The sequence below is a fragment of the Mytilus galloprovincialis genome, chromosome 14, assembly GCF_965363235.1.
Source record: "Mytilus galloprovincialis chromosome 14, xbMytGall1.hap1.1, whole genome shotgun sequence".
Lineage (NCBI taxonomy): Eukaryota > Metazoa > Mollusca > Bivalvia > Mytilida > Mytilidae > Mytilus > Mytilus galloprovincialis.
In genome coordinates this window covers 61,940,767-61,961,063 of record NC_134851.1, presented here as the reverse complement: position 1 = coordinate 61,961,063, position 20,297 = coordinate 61,940,767, and the positions used below count along the sequence as shown (strand labels likewise).

Sequence of the window (20,297 nt, the reverse complement as noted above, 5' to 3'; positions counted from 1 at the left end):
AAACGTTATACCAATAAAATGTTAAAGAGTACATACACTTTTAAGATGACTATTTTCTGAAACGTATTAACGAATTACAGATAAAATTGGACCAAACGCAGAGAGTTGATGGTGTGTTTTAGAAGGTTCATACATAGCATTAAATAAATTTGTCACTCTTTCGAAAGCAAATATTTATATTTAACTTCTGTCAAATACTCATGATAATATATAGATATAAGACAACTATCAATCCCGTTGCAATTTATAAAAGTACAACATAATAGGTCATAGTACGGTCTTCAGCACGGAGCCTTGGCTGACACCAACCAGCAAGTTCTACAGGGCCCCAAACATGACTAGTGTAAAACGATTAAAACGGGAAAACCAATTGTATAAAAAACGAGAAACGAGAAATATTTATAAACCACATCAACAAACGACAACTACTGATCATCAGATTCCTGCATGATATAGAACCTTAACACGCGCACGGACTGGACAAGTGATCAATCTAATTCAATTGAATTTAATCACATACTGGTGATGCAGTTAAATATGTATGTTTGATATGGTGTAAAATATATATCATGGTTGAAAAAAAAAGTAAAAACACAAAAATACTGAACTCCGAGGAAAATTCAAAAAGGAAAGTCCCAAATCAAATAGCAAATTCAAAAGTTCAAACACATCAAACAAATGGATGACAACTGTTATTGCAAACAATACAAAAATGATATAAATGAGTTTAAAGAATTTCCAGTGTTGACAAAAAAGTCATGATCAACATTTCGGAACAGCTCACGCATATTCATTCCTATTAATATAATTTGTATTTTGTTGAATTAGAAAAAAACAAATTGTTTAGTGTTGTGGGCTCTCATTAGGAATGCGAAAATAAGGTCCGCATCGGTCAGTTATATATATTTAGGACTCTAAAGTGAGATGGTATTCTAAAGTGTGATGGTCACGCTAAAGTGCGATGATCTACGCTTAAGTACGATGGTGTTTCACGCTAAAGTGCGATGGTTGTTTGTTTGCTAGAGTATGATGGTATAGCACGCTAAAGTGCGGTGGAACAATAGGAAAATATTTAAGGCCTAAAACATTTAAGTACATGGATGTTAAAAAACTAGTCGTTTTGCAAAAGCTAAACTATGCTTAGGTATAACACACAATGTTATAGGCTTTATGATTTGCACCTTAATTGTATCTAAATTTAAAGGGGTGACCACGTTATAATTGCTTAAAAGGTAATGTACGTGTCACAAAAACTATATTTCCTGTAAATGAGTTTTTAACAATTAGGGCGTATTGGATAATTGGTGTAGTTTGTCGTTCAAATAATTTCCCAGTACAGTCGGCATTGCAAATACAAAATTTGGCCAATGTCGGAATAAGTATGAACATTTATTTGTACAAGCTTTAATCTAATTGCGAGAAAACGGCGGTGTTCGCCTAGCTTTATCCTTTTTCGTAGCGAGTACAAATGCATGTAATAATTTCCTACAATGTAGAAACTGATGTTATAGTCCACAATTTATAATATTTACGCTTGAAAACATGTCCCATTTTACCGATCTTACAATATAAGCGATAATATTTTAACCGTGACCGCAAAATAAACTACAACATTAACAATGATTTGAATGAATTCGTTCGCTTCCAATAATAGCAAGATATAGGATATTTATGCGAATGCTATTTTATATCTAAATAGTAAAATGGTAGACTGCAGGATACAGGTCTTTTTTCCAGCATAACACAAAATTTAATACATTTGCTTCAGACGAAAAAGCACGGTAAGGTTATGATTAATTTAGTCATTGACATTGTTAAACAATATTTGTAATTAATCTTCTGGCATTTTCATTTTTAGAATGTATAAACGAATGTCAATTAACGTCATAATCCAACTACGTTTCTGACGTCTATACTTTTCGCAGACCATCGGACTTTAGCGTACGGAAGCATCGTACTTTATTGTATACCATCGCATTCTACCTTGTCCATCGTACTTTAGCGCCCCATCCCACTTTAGAGTCCTACATAAATATTTACATATATAGACTTTACTTTTTAGCATTTTTTATGTATTGTATTTCTATTGTGTATATTATGTTTGTATTTTTACAATAAATATAATATAAATATATGATTCTTACCTACACATCAATAGTGAATTTACATATGTCTATAACAAACTGAATGAACGTCGACTTGTCTATACAAATCACCGATTATTTACTGCTAAGAACAAGTAAATAAAAATCCTACATTTTGCAATTGATAGATTATCACCGCGATTAAAATTTTGGAAGATGACTTGAAAATATTATGTTTGGACACACATACTTGTTAATTCGAAAAACCGTGTTGGTTCCATTGCTGCAATTATATGGCATATAACCAGTCATTTTTCAACGTTTAACCAAAAAACCGTGTTGGTATTTCTTTGACGTGGATCTTTATTTATACATTCTGCCATTGTGTTATCAGTTATTGTGTTATTGTGTCATCGTAAATGTTTAATAGTATTTAGATAATTACACAACATTGATTTTTTACATTAATACCTATAATGTCTGTTTGTTTTGTTAACACATCGTTGTCATCATACTGAAATTTTATACGACTGTCATACCGGTCTAATTCACAATTTTTTACCTGAGAAAATACCTGTGCCAAATCAGGAATATGACAGTTGTTGTCTATTTGTTGATGTGTTTAAGTTTTTGATTTTGCCATTTGAGTATGGGCTCTCTATTTTGAATTTTCCTCAGAGTTTAGTATTTTTGGGATTTTACTTATTGGTCATTACTATTTGTTACTTTACGAAATATACATGGTCGTAAAACGAGTGTTTGTGAAACAGAGACAGGGACAACTGATTTTAACAAGGTAATCAATCAGTTATTTTAATACAGTGTCATTCCGAAAAACTAGTAATATCTTTAAGTATGCAAGACCAGCATAGAGATAAGCATGTCCACGTTTTTAAATTGCTATATACTCTTTTAAGTTTTAAATATTTTCATAAAAACATGTATTTTTATTTATTAGGGAACTAACATACTAGGTAAATATTTACTAATCTAGTAATCGTTGGATTTACCGAGCGATACTCTAGTACTTTCTAAAAAACATCTACACAATTGAAACACAAAATTAAACCCATTTATGTATTGACGTAAAACTTTCAACATTATTACCTAGGATTACATTTCATGTTTTTTCACATTCTTTAAATAGTATGCAATTAGAAAAACTGTGCAAATTTATTGCAATTATTCATGTAAAAATATGTTTTCCAAGTTATAACTAACATGTAGTATTTTACACATGCGTGTAGTTAACTATAATTCGTCTAAACATTAGCCCAACAATGTTAGATCTGTAAATTTGCTTTCGCAAATGTTTTGTTCTTCCCTCACTGTTATGCGATCTCATGCTACTTAGATATCGTGTTACCAAATTGCCTTAAACTGCATTCGACACGCTAGTCCATTCCATTCATTCATGCGTTCATTCAGATAATACATGTCATAAATCCAAGGAATTATCAGCTAACTTACTTACCAATTAAGTAAACTGACGATAATCTAAAAACCAATTTATTGCACTCCAGTGTCGACACTCAGAGAAAATCATTTAAAGCATCATTAAGTTCCAATATCACCCCTGTATTCTTTTACCCGTTCACTACCACCGAAATGCTTGTACCAAGTCAGGAATAGGACAGTTGTTATCCTTTCATTTGATGTGTTTGAGCGATAGATGTTGCCAATTGAGAAGGGAATTTCCTTTTGAATTTTCGTCGGAGTTCAGTATTTTTGTTATTTTACTTTTTATTGCAAAACAATACGAAAATAAAATTAAACTGTCAATTGTTCTTGAACAATTGAGAGGTCTTTCCTTTTGGAATGTAAAATACATGTTCCAACAGACATAGAATGTATTGAAAAGGTCAAGGTCAACCTTAAAAAGCTCAAAAACACACTAAAAATCCTTTATGTAAGGTTAAAAACACTAAATTCGCTATCTGGAACATGACCTTGACCTTTGACCTTTTGACCTTTGTCAAGGTCATTAGTCCCAAATGTCATTGTTGAAGACCCTATGGGTCTAGGACCTTTGGTTATATAGAAAAAGCTGATTTTGTCTTTTCAGAAACCTAAAACAGGCTTTATGCCCCTTAAAAAAAGGTCAAATCTCTTCGGTCAAAATGTAACAAAGTTGCGCCATGTTGACCCAAACATTTTCCACTATTTAAAACTTCTGTAAGTATAATGGTTTCTGAGATTATCCCATAACAAGGTGTTAGGTCAAAGGTCAAGGTCAACATACAAATTTGACCTTGAGGTATTTTTCAAAGATACATGAATTGATGATGATTGGTGAAGATCCTAGGTGTCTACGACTTACGGTTTCTGAGTTTTGGTGGTCCACCGACAACGGTTAATTTTCATAGGGGCATAACCCTACCAATGAGTCGTTGAATCTTTTCGATCCAAATGTAACGAAGAACCGGGGTCAGGTCCTGAACAAATTTCACCCTTCTTTTTTTTTCTACCTATTACGGTTACGGTGTTGGAACGATAACAAGGTTTTTTGGTTTCGGAGGGATTACTCCGAACCGACAAAATATTTCGACTAATAGGGTGAGTTCTGGATAGACATTCATGACACCGATACAAAGTGTGAACAAGAAAGCGACACTTCTTACGGTTACGGAGGCTAACTGCGTCAAAGTTTGGCGGAAGAATAATAATAATAATAATAATAATAATAAACAGAAGAAATACAGTAAGGTCTTTCCCTTTTGTAAAAGGAAAGACCTTAATAACTGACTCTTTGGTCAAGAATCAGTGGCGGACCCAGAACTGTTTAAAAGGGTGTTCAAATATCTGCAAATATGGCTAAATTCTTGTTTATATGTAAATCAAAGAAAACAGCAGACGAATGAGTCATTTCAATTTCAATCACCTTAAGTAACACTGTAAAGGAAAGCATTTTTTCTGGTGTTTGCAAGAAGAAGTTTCCCCGTCTGTTTATCAAAGAAAATAGCAGACGGTTGCGAAAGACCTTGTTTTTTGGTCAAAATTTGTCTGTGGTGTTTTCCATCGTTTGATATGATGACCACATTCGACGAGTGCTGTCCGACAAGAAACACGTTTCCTTCATTATCTACAGTAATGCCTCTCGAATTTTTCAAAACTGATTCTTCTTTAAACCTCCAAACATGTGATCCATTACGATCACAACAAACTACACTGTGATCATACCAGTCAGTGAAGTATATCTTCTCGGCGAATACAGATATGTAATTCGATCCTGATAAGTTACAACTTATCAAGTGAGAGGTAGTATAATCCAAGGTGTTTACTCTATATATACCACGTCCTTTAACACAAACAAACAGCGAGTCTTGATCACGTGTGATTCCCCATGGACGATCAGGAAGGCTGATGAATTTGATTTTCTTTCGGCTCTCAATGTCTATTATGTCAATACCGATGTGCTCACTAGAAGATCCAGATGTGATAGCGATTGTTTTCTCATTGATTATTGTTATGTCAAACCCATAACTAGGATCTAGCAACATATCAAATTTGAATGTACCATTTGACGCAATGACATTTAGCCTTTTGCATGAGTAATAGTCGGTGAAGAAATATTCGCCATTAACTGACATGCAACAACCTTTAATATTCTCCCCGCCTGTTGTGATTGTCTTTTGTAGAATCAACTTCAAGTCGTCTATGGTCTTCGTTGGCGTTACTTGTAACTGTGCTTGTTTATCTTTCTCTCTGATTAAACGAATGCTACTCGACTTCATGTCAATTTCAATTGCTCCAAAAGTTTTCAAACTGTCGAAGATACTAAGCACCCCTGGGTTTACATTACAAGTCAGGTCTACTGGGCCCAATTTGTTAGTTTCAACCAACGATTGTAAATATTGTTCATTTTCAAAAACCTTCACTTCAATATTTCTCATCACAAGAAATGTTTGAAGATCGGAAGCATGTTGTTTGATTGATTGGAGATTGGTCTGATTTTCAATTATCAAGTTTTTCTTTTCTTCAACTTCTGACAAAATCTTCTGAATATTCTCCTTACATCGAGACTCTTTTTTCTCAATATCTTGTATTATATCTTTTTCAAGTTTGTCTAAATGTTTGTTTATTTGATTTCTTATTTGTTTAATTTCTGTAAGATGTCCCTGCTTTCTTTCTTCAATACTGACCAAATTAGCCTTTCGGTCCTTCTCGATTCTATCAATGTTCTGTAATAAGTCCATCAGTCTTGTTTCTAAATCTTGTAAATGCCCGGATGTCTTAGCGTTATTAGTAACTTCGTCAAGAGGTATGACGTTGCATTTTTGGTGTTCTTTAATGCATTTGAAACAAATAGGTAACGCATGCGCAACACAGTATTGTTGATATTTTTCATTGTGATAGGTACATGACTGCTGTATATCAGTAATGAAGGACGGAAGAGATTTGTACTTGTCAATTGGTATGAGTTCGTGACTTCGTGTGACTTTGAGTACTTTATGATGTTCTTGACAGTCATCACAAATGGCTTCTTGACAATCCGAGCACCAGTATGCTGATGGTTTTGTCGTATATCGTTCTGAACATGGACCACAAATAGTTGTACTAGTAGCCATAGTGATGCCTGAAATATGTATCAAATATATATCAAATATTAAGAGTCGTAACAACTTACTTATAATGCTTTTCTGCGATCAATTTCACAAAAAAATCTTACGAAAAAGAATAAGTCATGAACATTTCAGTATAGCATGTATAACTTATGATTATTTTTGTCGCAACTTTTTAATTTGAAAAAGGGCGCTGATAGGTTTTCGGGTTTTTATTTATGTTTTTTTTTATCGAAAAAAGAAAGACGACACTAAGGTTAAAAAAAACAAAAAAAACCAAACGACAACGAGATAGCAAAACTAACTAATGGCGATAAGTTAAACAACAATATGCATGTTTTTAACGACATGTTTAAGTCTCATATTACCTGCAGGGAAAATGTAGGATTTTCTCATATATTTGCGTCCCTCATCGCTTGTCGTTCGTTGTCGCCTGTAACATGTGTAATCTCGGTTAACTGAATTTTACAGAGCTAGTTTGAGAGTTTCAATGAGTAATCGTCATTCGTTTACATGTTTATTCGTTACTATGGTTACAAAGTTTCGATATATAATTTAAAGATTTAAAAGTACAATGAAACTTCAATAACAAGAAATACATGAACTATTGGACAGTATATTGGACGATAACCATCAACACGAGACTTCTCTGACAGCAATAACTACTAATACCCGGCTCCACCGAAATGTTTGTCATCCTTAACAATCAACACCTAAATATTGGATATCACTTACCACTTAAAAGAGGGACGAAAGATACCAAAGGGACAGTCAAACTCATAAATCTAACACAAACTGACATCGCCATGGCTAAAAATGAAAAAGACAAACAGAAAAACAATAGTACACATTATACAACATAGAAAACTAAAGAATAAACAACACGAACCCCACCAAAAACTAGGGGTGATCTCAGGTGCTCCGGAAGGGTAAGCAGATCCTGCTCCACATGTGGCACCCGTCGTGTTGCTTATGTGATTAAAAATCTGGTAAATAGTCTAATTTGGTAGGTCACATTCATGAAAGGGAAGGGGATTGTAGTTACGACGTAAGGAACATATCCGATATCATTTGTGAAACGGTTATTCCATAACGGTCAACCAACTCGTGATGGCGTCCGTAAAATTTACGAAGGGATGATTTCAACTTCACCATTTGGAACTCTTGGTTTAATAGCTTCCTTGTAAGCAGTAACCCTCTATCAAGAAAATCATGATAGGAAACGCAAGCACGGGAATATCGTATCAATTGGGAGATATATACCCCGTATGCAGGTGCTGCTGGAATGTTGCTACTTAGAAATGGAAAGTTCACAATTGGAAAGCTGAAATCATCTCTTTTGTCGTAAAGTTTTGTTTTCAACTGACCCTCATTGTCAATTTCTAGATGTAAGTCAAGATATGAAGCCGACTTAACTGTATCTGTAGTATCCTTTATCTACAATTCGATGGGATAGATGCGTTTCACATAGTCACCAAATTTTGAATTGTTTAGTGAAAGAACGTCATCTATATAGCGGAAAGTAGAGTTAAAGGATATTGCTAACTTCTTATCTTTCTTCCTAAGAAGTTCCTGCATGAAGTACGCCTCATAATAATAAAGAAACAAGTCGGCAAGTAGAGGGGCACAGTTTGTTCCCATTGGGATGCCGACAGTCTGTTGAAAAACACGTCCTCCGAACGTTACAAATATGTTGTCAATCAAGAAATCAAGCATCTTGATAATATCGGTTTCAGAGAATTTTTTGTTTGAATCAGAGTGATTCTTTACAAAGTATGATTTATCCCTCCCTAAGACAAGATACTTGTATCTACGTTGGCCATTCTTTTTTATGAAGCAAAGTAATACCAACTCTTTCAATTTGTCTTTTAGTTTGGAATGTGGAATACTTGTATAAAGAGTAGAAAAGTCAAATGTTTTAATACTGTTACAAGATGAAAGAGAGTTAGATTGTATGTACTCTAAAAGATTTTTGGAATTTTTAAGTATCCACATCTGATTCACGCCACCTCTAGAATAGGCAGTTTCACAATAACTTTGAAGCCCGTCTTTGATTGCTGATAAAATAGATGTTAATAATTTAGAAAGAGGTTTCGTGGAGCACTTGGAAGACCCAGCAATATACCGTTGTTTGTAAGGACACTTATGTAGTTTAGGTATCCAATACAGTGATGGAAGATCCAGTTCTTCATCTTTGGTTGAAATACCAAAGGAACAAAGAACAGACCTATGATTATCCAAGATTTCCTCTTTGGTAAGTGTCGTGAGGGTATATGTTGAGTTTCCAAGTGAATTGTCTATACCTAATTCGTTTATCAAGCAATTAATGTAGTGACTTTTACAGACAAAAACGATGTTATTTGGGGCTTTGTCTGCGGGGACAACAACATATTTATCATGGAGGTCGGATAAGTGTTTAGCAACATTTGGGTCTTTAAAGATTGACGTAGCATGGGCATTGATGGACCCATTCAGTTTCTTGATTCTGATTTGTATTAACGACCTCACTGCCTTAATCCATTCGGATAGAGTGTCTACGTCTTCCTTTTCACGTTTAGCCCATTGCCTGGCATAATCCTCGACTGAGTCCATCAAAATTTTAAAGTTGTATTTCCAATTGATGGATTTAGGCTCACGATATTTCGGACCTTTCGATAACACATTTCGTAAAGAAGTGTTATTAACAATGTTAAGGTCACCGGTAATAACGTGGCCAGCAGGATTATATATGAATTGGGAACTAGCACAAGTGCAATCAGGAGGTTTAGACTTGAAGTCGTCAATATCGAGATTCTGCAAAACACGTTTGTAATTGAAAATTTTAGTTGCAATAGGTTTGGTATAGGTATAAGAAATTATTGGTACAGACTGGTCTTTGAAATAAGGAGGTATTGTCGATTTAACTAATTTATGATGAAGGATATTGCCTAGGTTGACGCCATCGAGACCTTTGTTGGCAAAGGAAAGATTTAGAAAAGATCTTTTCTCTATTTCATCTTTTCCAATGCGAACTGGCTTGAAAAGTCTGTGACTTGCAATATCCGAAATTATAGCTTGAAGTTTGTATTGGTTTGAATGAGGGTTTGTAACAGTGGATTCCAAACATAAATTGAACAGAAAATGAAGTTTTGTAAGGGGTAATGAATAAAGTTTCGTGCGAATGTGATGAATACCTAACGGCTTTTGTATGAATGACAGCAAGTCATTAATAGAGACATCATGCAGAGAAGGTGATGTATAATGACGATGACCATGACTGCGTCTACGTCGAGGAGTCGAGTTGAAAATATTCATCACATTCACCGAGTTACACGAAGGACTAGATAGAATACCTATACCATCAATTTTGTCATTGCAGCCATACGGTGTTGCAGTTCCCAATTGTCTAATCCAGAAGTCTTCTTTTTGTCTACGGAGAGTCGTTGAAAGATTAGGATTGTTAGAGCTATGGTATATCTTTTCGATAATGCGAACTGTCATAGAAACGATGGAATGATCGGGCTGATTGAAATGCTGGTATAGAATGTCGTTAGCATTGAGGTTAATGTCTGATCTATGACCGCACATACGTTTGTTTAGCCTTCCTTTCGTTTCACCGACGTATACCAATCCGCAAATGTTGCACTCTAATCCGTCGACGACATTTATCGATTTACAATTCAGATCATCGTAACTTCTGGTAAAATATGACTTCTTGGTCAAATTGCTAGTGAATTCAGCATCTGTAATTAAAATAGCACATGTTTTGCAGCCTTTGGTTTCACATTTTGAAATGCGACAGTGTTGTACTGTGTCATCAAAAACCAAAATGTCTTTAAGGAGAACTGAACATGGCTGTATATGTGTAATATTGCTATTGTCACTAGGACGATGATCTGAATGAGTCGTGTTTGAGATATTTGTCATGTCTGGTGATGAAAATTAGACGAAAACACAAACCACCAACGTGCAATTTCTTCGAATAATTAGACAACTTTTACCACCAACATCTGACACCCAACTCTTTCGAGAAATTAGACGACTTATCAAACAAAAAACGAGACAATCAAAGTCCGGACAAACATTTAGACACTAAACCTTTATTATTGAGGTTCAAACAGGATGATCACTACACAGAAGATGGACATTTGAGATAACAAATGATTAGTAAAACGGGGCTAAGTCTACTCGCCACTACAGGATGTTTTCAACTTGATTGGCTGTCAGCTAAAAAAATCAATACGACTCTAACTAGAATTGAAGATTTGAACTCAATTTTCAAGAAAATTATTATTCGAACGTATTGAACGATCAATTGATTTCATCGGGTGACGTGAGGACAGGTCTTTTTGGTTGTAAGTTATTCATTTTTGTGCACTTGTTTTATTTGTTGCTAGTATATGTATTATCTTTTTCGCGAGGCTCTGCCGCGCGAAAAATTGTTTTCACTCACGTACACAACTATTCGAGGTTGTCCTACTTTTTATTGGACAAAATATTGACTGTAATTTTGTTCTTCTTCATTTTTTTACCAGGCTAGAATATTCATGATGCTCATTGCAAAAATCGTTACACAACCCAACTCCACCGAATATCTAATGGTCCACCTTCAAATCGAACCTGAATTGTAAGCACTATACTCAAAATGGCAACCAAATTTAGCAAATAATTAAAGGTTAACCACACATTCCGTCAGTCAGTTAGTCTATTAGGGTCGGGATGGGGGTCCTTCATTACTTTATTTTCAACTTTTTAGACCATTTTTTTATTTTCTTATATATTTCAGCACCCCATTAAATCTCTACTTTTTTTACCTATTTGTCGCTATTCTTTATATTGTTTGCTGTACATCTTTCCGTTTTATTTTATTTTTTAGTAACATGCAGAAGGCCAATTGTACAGTCACCATTGAAACAATTAATCGTAAAAATGACACACTTGCTTAGATCAGTATAACAGATCATTATTTTTTACTATGACTTTAAAACAGATATCTCGACTATTCTTTATATTGTTTTCTGTTTATTCGGTACTTTTTTTCATGAAGACTGATTTTAAGATGGCGTGGTAGAAAATGCCTAAAATTCAAAGGCCAATACGAGTGTACGGAAGCGTATTAGCGCCACACATTTTTTTTTATTTTTCTTCCTATGTTTGCGTTATAACGCAAACCTTTGCATTATAACGCAAACATTTGCGTTATAATGCAAACCTTTGCGATATAACGCAAACCTTTGCGATATAACGCAAACATTTGCGATATAACGCAAACCTTTGCGTTATAACGCAAACATTTGTTTTATCTTATTTCTTATTTAAGATTCAAAGGAAACAGTAGTTATTAATGGAGGAGGCTGGATATTATAAAATTTATCACCTTTGTAGTAATTGCAAAGTAAACTGCTTGAATAATTAGATCATATCAATGACTAATAATGAGCAGAATGATATAAGAAGATGTGGTATGAGTGCCAATAAGAAAACTCTCCATCTAAGTCACTGTTCGTAAAAGTAAACCATCATAGGCCGAATTACGGTCTTCAACACGGAGCATTGGCTCACACTAAACAACAAACTATAAAGGTCCCCAAAACGATATCCAAGTTACTACTGGTATATATATTACAAAGAAAATTGAGTAAATTGAGGTTATACCTAAGAAAAAAATCAACCCTGCTAATATATCTATAACCGAATATAAATATACTTCCAAAGTAAGCTCTCGTTTGAGAACTGTGTAAAGTAGGTTACATTAAAACAAGCTACCCTTTGGCAATAAATGTATAAAATGAAGATGTTTAATTAATAAAATTATGTTCTCTCTATTCAAATTGCTACCCAAGCATCTTAAAAATACTTCATTATATTGAAATGAAAATTCAATGACTTTCTATCAAAGAATCTTGATCATATTCTGAGATTTAAAAAAAAATGTGTCCTTATTAATAATTCATTTTAAAGCAGAAAGATCATTTTGTCTATTTGACTTGGAGGTTTCACAATTGTATTACATTATTTTTGATCTTTCAATCTTAATATGACTATATACTATATCTATTTTCTTGTTAAATTATATACTTTTCTGATGCACAAATCAGTCTTAATTTATGTATAATTGCACTTCAATTATTTCATTATTCCTATGCATATTTATTATAATGATTTGGCCTTGTATGTATGTTTATGTGTATGTAACAATGTTTCGTGTATGTAACAATGTTTTAGATTTTAACGAGAGAAATAAATGTATTACTGAAAAATTATTACACCAGGGTTTTCGATATCACAAACTAGTCAAAACATTTACTAGATTTTATCATCGGTATAAAGACATCATTCGTAAATATAGCTCAACATACAGACTTCTAATACGTTCAGGTATTTCACATCCAATTTTTTATGGAAATATTCTTTATAAAGCACAAAGGTGTCAGTATTCACCTCAGAAACTTACAAAACCTTTGAATAGACTTATTAAGAAAGGGTATAATTACGATACTGTTGTCAAGTCATTAAAGATTGCATATTTTGGCGTTAATATTGAGTCACTGATAAGGCCTATGCATCGGAACTAAACACATTTATTCTAAAAACAGTTATTGGCATGACACGGGTTATGTTCTTCTCATATATGTTATTATGGTATGATACTAAACCCCTAACGGGAAGGATTGTGCCTGATGTTCATATGATGAAATCATAATCTTTCAGTCAGTTTAATTGAAGTCTGGAGCTGGCATGTCAGTTAACTGCTAGTAGTCTGTTGTTATCTATGTATTATTGTCATTTTGTTTATTTTCTTTGGTTACATCTTCTGACATCAGACTCGGACTTCTCTTGAACTGAATTTTAATGTGCGTATTGTTATGCGTTTACTTTTCTACATTAATTAGAGGTATAGGGGCAGGGTTGAGATCTCACAAACATGTTTAACCCCGCCGCATTTTTGCGCCTGGCCCAAGTCAGGAGCCTCTGGCCTTTGTTAGTCTTGTATTATTTTAATTTTAGTTTCTTGTGTACAATTTGGAAATTAGTATGGCGTTCATTATCACTGGACTAGTATATATTTGTTTAGGGGCCAGCTGAGGGACGCCTCCGGGTGCGGGAATTTCTCACTAAATTGAAGACCTGTTGGTGACCCTCTGCTGTTGTTTTTTATTTGGTCGGATTGTTGTCTCTTTGACACATTCCCCATTTCCATTCTCAATTTTATTCTTTTTTTATCTACTAGTAAATCACATCCGAAATGAATGACAGACGGACATATATACAAAACTTAATGAATAATTGAAATAAAGATGTTTGCGTTATAACGCAAAGGTTTGCGTTATAACTCAAACATAAGAAGAAAAATAAAAAAAAAAATGTGTGGCGCTAATATGCTTCCGTACGAGTGTACAGTGACAATTGAAAAACAATTAATCGTAAACAAATGATGCAACATTTTCTTAGTTCAGTATAACAGATCATATATCATTTTGACTTTTGCCTTTATAACCAGCTATATTGACTCTATTCTTTATATTAATTGCAGTTAATTCTGCACTTTTTACCTTTTTATTTTAGAGAAAAGAAATACTAATTTCATGCAGACGTAAAAGAAAATGCATAAAACGAAATTGTACTGTCAGCATGGAAAAACAATTAATCGTAAAAAATGGTGCAAAATTTGCTGTGTTAAGTATAACATATCAACAGCATTGACCTTGCCCGTATTACATTGATATCGACATGATCAAGAATTTAAAATTAAATCAGTTTTACTATAAACAAAAATCTAATGATATCATATTTATCGGCTCAAATAAAATCAATTTCTTTTAAACAGTTAACAAATCATCGATTGCTTTATATTTTATGTTATTTTTTAATAATACATGACCATACATGTTCCATTCATGCTTATAAAGACAAACATTTTGAAATAAGTTCAAGTCAATAGTCATATCTCTAGAAAATGATGAAAGCTTTTATTAAGTTTTCGAATGCAACATGTCAAAAATGTATATACAATATTAACAGAAAATCATAATCTTACCTGAACAAAGTATCCACCTTCATAACAAAAAAGAAACACGTCACATGAAGTGTATGTCACGTGATGTATACTAAGTACCTTTAAAAACGCAACACATCAAATCTTTATATTTCAACTTTGGTCCCTATGTGAGTTACAATACAACATCCTTCTCTTGAGAAATTCTTTGAAAATTGACAATGCATTATTCATGTTACAAGATCAATCTATGCTGCATCGATTCTGTTCAGTACTAAAACTTTTTGTCTTGTAAAGTTCAAAAGCGAAATACAAATCTTTTCCTCCAAATGATCACATTGACCTAGCTACCTCTAAATGTCTTTTGTTCGCTGTCGCATTGCTGTTTACCATTCATCTCCATTTATTTATTAAGTTTTATCATATAACACTTTTAATATGATAATAATTAATACGTTTTTGGAAATTAGTTAAACGGTTGAAATTTCGAATGCGAAGTGTGCTTTTCATTTTTGAGACCCGTTTGCGAAATATGTGAGAGTGAATAGTTTGTGCTATATACTAGTACTACTACAGATTGTTGTTCGAACTTGTCTACCAATGCAGATATATAGATTATTAAAACTTCCTGGTCGAACATATTATTAGGTTTTGATGGAGTTTACATGTGGAGCAGGATCCTTCCGGAGCACCTGAGATCACCCCTAGTTTTTGGTGGGGTTCGTGTTGTTTATTCTTTAGTTTTCTATGTTGTGTCATGTGTACTATTGTTTTTCTGTTTGTCTTTTTCATTTTTAGCCATGGCGTTGTCAGTTTGTTTTAGATTTATGAGTTTGACTGTCCCTTTGGTATCTTTCGTCCCTCTCTTCTTTTACAGAGTAGAAAGTTATAGACAAAATATGAAGAGTAAAGAGTAAACAATTTAAAGAATGAAAAAAAGGCCAAACAAATAAAGAATAGAAAACATTTGGATGCATAAAGAAAAGAGAATATTGAGCAAAGATTATAAAGAATAGAGAAAAATGTTTATTAAATAAAATAATACGGATTTGAAGGACAGTCCATCCTCATATTATATTTAAACCAGCGATTCGTCTAAATAACAACAACTCACCAGTGACGCTCGAATAACAAAAATTTAAAAAGGTCAAACAAAGTACGAAGTTGAAGAGTATTAAGGACCAAACATACCTAAATGTTTTGCCAAATACAGCTAAGGTCATATATTCCTGGGGTAGAAAATCCTTAGAATTTCGAAAAAAAAATCAATGTTTTGTAAACAGTTAATCTATAACATGTATAAATATGACCATATGACTGGTAATTCCTGTCAACACAGAAGTGCTGACTACTGGGCTGGTTATGCCCTCGAAGAGAAAAACTCCACCAGCAGTGGCAGGTATAGATAAATAATTCTTATATGATTTGCATATCTATAAATACTTGAATTGGATTGGTCAATTAGAATTTTTCTCTAAGTTTACACTTCGATAAACCATGTTCCCGAAACTACTTTTGTAATCTATTCATGCGCGATACTGACACAAGCTTGCAGTGATCCCAGGATTTTCAGCAATTTGAGATTTAAAAACAATTGCATAACAGTTGTGACTATTCTATTGCATATATAACAAAACAAGAAAAAGAAATAAATTCAATTCACTAAGCTTCGAAAATGTATAAAAATAAAATTTAATAAAATTCCGCGAAATTTCATGAAGGATTTGGCGAATTTACGTCATGGCAAAACACGACGTCATACGAATAGAAATTTTCAAGGGAAAGATTATTTCGTTACGTGTACGCTTCAAATTCAAATAACATTTAATTAAAATGAAGTTTTTGAGGTAGGTGCTATTTTATTTAAGATTCCGTTGTATTTATCTGACATTTACGGTTTTTAGAAAGTCAAGATGGCGGCGTACTCCTTAGTTACGACTTGCCTTTGTGCTTTTGATGGTAATATATATAGTAGCCATCATAAAAAAAAATGGTTGTTTAATATCACAAATGTTTGGCTGAAGAATTATAAGGATTAAACACATTTTTTCTAGAGGTTATTGATGTGTAAACCGGGGCTCTTACTCACAAACTCAACATAAAAGTAGGACTTTATTCAGTTTGTGAGTTAATCGCCCCGGTTTACACATCAATAACCTCTAGAAAAAATGTGTTTAATCCTATATTAAGACAGCAAACCAACAATTCAATAAACTTAAACACATGAAGTAGGTCACAAACAGTCTCCATTCAGTAAACAGGTGCCAGTCTATTTCTACCATCATTAATGAATTAAATTTATTATATATGCTAGCTGTATTATTCATTGTTTGTTTTTGTCACTTTTCAGTTTCGTGTATTATACGAATTTGTGTATATTTCTTAACATGTAAAGCACTTAGAGTACTTGTATTGTTATATAAATGAGCTTTAAAAATGCCTTTCAGTAATAATAAATAATAATCATATTAGTGTTATTTATTGTTTTTGTGCACAGATCAGACCGTTGGTTTTGTTGTAAAAATTGTTTTACATAATGTCTTGTTGAGATTTATAGCTTGATAGCTTGATATGCGGTATGGATAGGTTTCATTTTGGCACTGTGTTTTCATGAATTATCATTATAGGTCATATGGTCATAATCATAAATTAACTGTTATCAAAACTTTGAAGTTTTCGAAATTCTATGGATGTTCTATCCCAGGAATAGAATCCCTTAGCTGATTAGGAATTTGGCCCAACCTTTTGGAAACCTGGGTTTTTAATGCTCTTTAACTTCGTACTTTATTTAGCCTATTTGACCTGTTTGATTTGAGCTTCACTGGTGAGTCTTTTGTAGACGAAACAAACATGTGGAGACAACATTTTAATCATGGTATTTATGATGAGTTTATTATTATTTAAGTTGATATTGAACGTTTGTCTAGCTTTTGAGTGTTTAATACAGTTTTTAGTACATGTTCTATATTTTCTGTAGTGCCAAATGTGTTGTACATTGGAGATATTGGCCCAGTTGACCAAGTTATTAAGTGGTACCCAATCTAAGTATTGTGATGGGTTTTGCATGATATCGACTACATTTGTTGAAAGAGCATTAACCTTTTTATTTACTTTCAATATAAATGGTGTTAAAAGGTACGTACCTTGCGGGAGACACCTTTTGATTTAAGATTTTATACTACCCGAACCACTTCATCGAATATGGTCTCATTTAAGGAATATTATTTAGTGCTAGCCACATCAATGTTAACGCCGGCTACCTTCTTACTAGTTTGTTGATACTAGGCTTTTTGTTTACTGTATGATTAATAGAACGATTCTATGACAAACATGTTCAACCTACATGTAGCTTGCCATATATGTGTTCACCTTAAGTGAATAAGGTCCTAAGGAGAATACCTTTTGGTACATTCAATCAAATAAGATATATTGAAGACATAGGCATGTTATCAATGACAAAAAAGAAGTTGACAGCAGGAAAAGTAAAATAGTTGTGTTTGTAATACTAGTATTAGACTAGTTATCACAAGCTTAGCGTATGCACTCTTGTCATCATTCGGATGCTGTGTTAGGATTTTGGTTTTCAATGCTCTTTCACTTTATCATTTATTTAGATTTCCTGTTGTTTGATTTGAGTGCCACTAATGAGTCTTGTGAAGACATCACATGGCTGACATATTAAATTATAAGTCCATAGATACAAGGAGATGTGGTATGAGAGCAATGAGACAACTCTCCATCCAAGTCACAATTTGTAAAAGTAAACCATTATAGGTCAAAGTACGGCCTTCAACACAGAGCCTTGGCTCATACCGAACAGCAAGCTATAAAGGTGTCCAAAAATGAATAGTGTAAAACCATTTAAACAGGAAAACCAACGGTCTAATCTATGTAAAAAACGAGAAACAAGAAACACTTATTAACCACATCAACAAACGACAACCACTGAACATTAGGTTCCTGACTTAGGACAGGTGCAAACAAATGCGGCGGGTTTAAACATTTTAGTGGGCGCCAACCTTCAGCCAACCTGAAACAATAGTGTAACATCACAACATAGAAAGACACACTATAAAGTATCGATGGAAATGGCTTAACTCAATCAAAAGACATATTATCAAAAACAAGTGAACATACACTGAACGAATAAATTTGATCTATGACACAATGCAAATAAAAAAATAAAAAAACAAGGGGGTTAGATGTAAAACAATATCAGAAAGACAACCATAGCCTTGGACAAAATACTGCCAAGGAAAATAACGTTCACATGTAAATAAAAATAGTTTAGTAGTAAGGTATACAATGGAGTACGGAAATATATATTACAAAATGAATTGTTGTTCATAGTACAATAACAGAAGTGAAAATTTAACGTCATACCAAACACTTATCAAAGGTGCAAAATATCAAAAATAGTGAGACGAGATATATAAATAAGTAAACAGTAAATAACAAAAATACATTACAAATGGTATCAAAAGGTCAAATTAACACGAAAATACGATTTGACAGTACCAGCAGTTACTGAACGCTAGTTAAAAGCCAACAACAATTATTGATTAAAACTCATGCATCAGAGACTAAAACCAACTAAAACACATCCCAGGGATTTAGTGTGTTAACGTAATGGACAGTCTGTACTGATTGATATTTTTGTCTAAAATACATGATTTTTTTTTATTAGTTGGTATTGTTATAATTGGCTTTAAACTTACTTAGTACTCGCAGATCTGTATTTTGTGTCTTTGTTGTTTTAGAGATGTATAGATACTATACCACGTCCGATATGTGCTTTTGTTACATGTTTTTCTGCTTTGTATTTATCTGATGATCTGATTTGTTTTTAATTTGTTGTTTTGTTCAATAATCAGGTCGTTGATTTTCTCATATGAATTGTTTTACATTTTGTCGGAATATTTTTATAGCTTGTTCATTGTTTATGGCCGCACGGTGGCCTATAGTTGTTAAAGTCTGTGTCATTTTGGTCTTTTGTGGATAGTTGTCTCATTGGTAATCATACCACATCTTATTATTTATATATATTTCCTAACATCTACGTCATTTAGTATCTGGTGTATACTTGTCTTATTGGTAATCAAACTAAATTTCATCACACAATAAAATTGCTCAAACTATGACTTTTACTTTTTCATTCAAAACATTAGAGGGTATGGATGGTCTGGATGGGGTCTGCAGAATAAGAGGCACACAGTGCAGAATAAAGGACAGAAAATAGTAAAAGTTGTATAAAAAATAATTAAAGAATACAGAAGGACCCCTCATATTAAGGCAACAGAAGTTTGACAATTTTAAAATCTCTTTAATCGATTAAAAGACAAATCAAGGTAAACATTAAAAAAAAAAACAATGGGGGAAGAGTATAAACAACTATTCTGGTATTTAAATACATGTATCTATGCATTTAAATTAAGTGTCTTTTTCAACATTCAAACTCTGTTGGAGCAGTTTTTGTGTAAGGTGAACACCCCTCCTAATAATATTATTTAGTGGGAGCATGCACGAGCGTAACGTCTCAATTAAGATATGTAAAGGCTATACGATGTGTCAGAGGCTAATATAATTTTCCATTTATAAATTAAAAGATAACATTTAGGGTAAAATTTTGACTGTACATATTTGCTTTTCAGTTCTCCTTATTCGTCCGATAGTTGG

The 20,297-nt window shown here is 33.3% G+C and overlaps 1 protein-coding gene across 1 annotated transcript; it reads right to left on the bottom strand.

Annotated features, from left to right (window-relative positions):
• Window positions 1–4,940: 4,940 nt before the first annotated feature.
• LOC143058638 (uncharacterized) lies at window positions 4,941–14,728 on the bottom strand. The gene is made up of 2 exons (XM_076232110.1): window positions 14,664–14,728; window positions 4,941–6,660 (listed from the first exon to the last, which is right to left on the bottom strand). The coding sequence occupies exon 2, from the start codon at window positions 6,650–6,652 to the stop codon at window positions 4,967–4,969; it is 1,686 nt and encodes a 561-aa protein (XP_076088225.1). The 5' UTR covers window positions 6,653–6,660; window positions 14,664–14,728; the 3' UTR covers window positions 4,941–4,966.
• Window positions 14,729–20,297: the final 5,569 nt, after the last annotated feature.

What these genes read in the sequence shown, in the direction of transcription:
- LOC143058638 (XM_076232110.1), bottom strand. Translation starts at nt 6,652, where the DNA reads ATGGCTACTAGTACAACTATTTGTGGTCCATGTTCAGAACGATATACG.